Here is a 2945-nt window from a genome sequence, read left to right as displayed (position 1 = left end):
GCAAGAGCAATCCTCTTTGCTTTACTTTGCCATGACGTCCCACGGGCCTCCTTTTTCAACCACTTAAGAGCGCTAGCAAGAGTTGACATAGATCTTTTGATGTCGAGCCATCGCCTAATATTCTCCCATAAGGTACATGTGAAGGAACATTTAAAGAAAAGATGGTCGCAAGTTTCTGCCAAATGTCCACAAAACACACAATTATGATCAATATCCAAAAATTGCAAATTTTCTTTAGTTAGGAGTTTAGATTGAAACCTTAACCAAAGCAAAAAGGAATGCTTCAGAGTAATGCACGGGTTCCAAACTTTGCTCCCCAAATCTTGAATGTACCCTTAGGCCTAAAGAAATTATAGGCAATTTTTGTGTTGAATTTATCTCCTGCTGAGCAGCCCAGAAACTGATCCAAAAATCCTAGAAACTATCCCCCGTATTGAACTGTCAACTTGTCAACTCAACTGTCTGAATTCTACCCAGTTTGGCCCATGTTCTATGGGTGCCTAGCATGGTAATTTGGGGCTAAACTAGCAGATCGAGGTAATATAATTCTATTGTCCATCTGCCTAGATGGAACAAACTGTCCGTTAGGAAAAATTTGTTGGGCAGCTCCCTTTTCGCACAATATGTCTCTGATTTTCAACAATTTCTTAAAGAGTGGAGAGTGATATTTCCAAGGACGAACCTCCCAAATGCAAGTCCCATTAAGATATACTTGATGAATCCACCGAATCCAAAGAGGGTCCTTTTTATGATGTATGTTCCAAAGGGATTTAGCAAGTAACGCTAAATTTCAACTCTTCAAGTCCTTTAATCCGAGGCCCCTTCATCTTTTGGAAGGCAAAGATCCTTCCACGCAATCAAAGATTTCTTAGATCCCCAAAGGAATTTCTAACAAAGGCTAACAACCCTTGAAATAATTGTAGCCGGGATAGGGAAAATAGAAAGCAAAAAACATTCAACACCTTGAAGCACCGACGTAATGAGTTCCACTTTACCGGCATAAGAAAGAGATGAGCAATTCCAAGCTCCAATATAAGTTGCAATTTTATCAAGGAATGGAGCATATGAACTCACTTTGAGCTTTTCCGAAGTAAGAGGAATACCAAAGTAGTGAAAAGGCATAGTACCCTTCGGGAAATTTTAGAGTTCCACGATTCTTTGAAGTTCAAACCCATAAATCCCAGCCATGTAGAAGCTGGATTTCAAAGTGTTGATCTTCAAGTCCGATGCTAAACCAAAGTTATCAAGGCAATTCATGAGAATTTCCACTGACATAGCATCTCTCCTTGCAAAGAGCATCAAGTCATTCGCAAAAGCCAAGTGAGTTATCTTCAGGGGACCACATTTCGGGTGATAATTAAAATCACTATCATTTGTAGCATCCTTGATCATTCTAGAAAAATATTCAAGATAAAGCACAAACAAAAAAGGGGAAAGTGGATCACCTTCCCGAAGACCTTTCCCGCCTTTAAAGAATCCATGCATACTCTCATTCAAAGCAACGGAATATGTTGGAGAGGTAACACATTCCATAACTCATTGAATAAATCTCAAAGGAAAATTCAACCCTTCAAGTACACTTTTGAGGAAGTCCCAACTTACCAAGTCATAAGCTTTCCTTATATCAATTTTTAGGAGGCATCTCGAAGCGACCCTCTTTCTATTGTATTGTCTCAAAAGTTCTTGAGCAAGATGTATATTTTGCATCATACTCCTACCTTCAATGAAAGCGGTTTGTGCTTGGTCCACAATGTCCCCCAAGATAGGCCTCAATCTAGATGCAAGGGTTTTTGTTATTACTTTACAGATCACATTACAACAAGATATCGGTCTGTCATCCCCAACACTCGGATTATGACTTGAATTTTGCACTAAAGCAATGACCGCATGGTTGATTTGTTTAAGGATGGAACCCGATGAAAAGAATTCCATGATAGCCTCCACAAAATCATGTTCAATACACCTCCATGCGCTCTTGAAAAGACATGAAGTGTACCCATCCGGATTGGGAGATTTATCATCTTCAATCCCAAAAAGAGTTTCTTTGATCTCCTCAAAAGAAATATCCAGATCAATGCATTGCCTCATTCCAAAGATACCAAAGGCCCATTGCAAATGATGTCCTTATCAATTGGCCGAACCGACTCTTTTTTCCCAGTAAGTTAGAATAGAAATTGACAAATTTCAATGCAACTTGGTCTTGTGAAGTGGTATATATCCCGTCCTCCTTAAGAATAGTAGCTATAAAATTCCTCATTGAGTTCCTTTTAACCACGGAGTGAAAGAACTTTGTATATTTATCACTTTGCTTAAGGAAGATGCGCTTTGCCTTATGATAATAAAAACAATGCTCCGCTTCACATAAACCGAGGGCTTTCTTCCTCAATTTAGCAACCATGAATTGAAAATTTTCATTCATGGGCTGATTATGTAGTTGAATTTGGGCAGCTTCCAATTCATTTTTTGCCATGTTTACCCTATCCGAAATGCACCCAAAATGCTTAATATTAAGCTCCTTCAAAGCTTCCTTTAGTTTGCTCAACTTCTTGCACAGGATAAATTGCTTTGTCCCCCGCATATTAAAATTCCAAGAAGCTTGAATAAGATCATGGAAGTCCTCATGCTTAGTCCATATGTTAAAAAACTTGAAAGGTGTTTTAGCGCTCCCAACATGGTCATGAATAGAAACAATGCAAGGGGAGTGGTCGGAAAGGCATCCGGAAGGTAAAAAATTTGCATCAACGTATGCCCCATTTTGCACCCAAATATCATTGACCATTGCCCTATCAATTTTGCTCCAAACCGAACCATTAGTCCATGTGTAATAACAACCAATGGAGCGCACATCCGTGAGACCCACATGAAGGCAACAATTTGTGAGATCCTTGATTTCATAAGGGGTAACGTCCGCCCCATTACATTTCTCATCAAATTTATGAACATTG

General features: G+C 39.3%; 1 protein-coding gene across 1 annotated transcript; it reads right to left on the bottom strand.

Annotated features, from left to right (window-relative positions):
- Window positions 1-1536: 1536 nt before the first annotated feature.
- LOC111375367 lies at window positions 1537-2884 on the bottom strand (the record flags this gene model as incomplete). The annotated part of the gene is made up of 2 exons (XM_022998167.1): window positions 1537-2049; window positions 2195-2884. Coding segments are annotated over 2 exons (1203 nt in total), but the record flags the coding sequence as incomplete, so codon positions are not given.
- Window positions 2885-2945: the final 61 nt, after the last annotated feature.

The sequence above is a fragment of the Olea europaea genome, unplaced genomic scaffold, assembly GCF_002742605.1.
Source record: "Olea europaea var. sylvestris unplaced genomic scaffold, O_europaea_v1 scaffold13672, whole genome shotgun sequence".
In the NCBI taxonomy this organism is placed as follows: domain Eukaryota; kingdom Viridiplantae; phylum Streptophyta; class Magnoliopsida; order Lamiales; family Oleaceae; genus Olea; species Olea europaea.
Note: the sequence above shows the minus strand (reverse complement) of the source record. Positions and strands in the feature narration are given on the sequence as shown.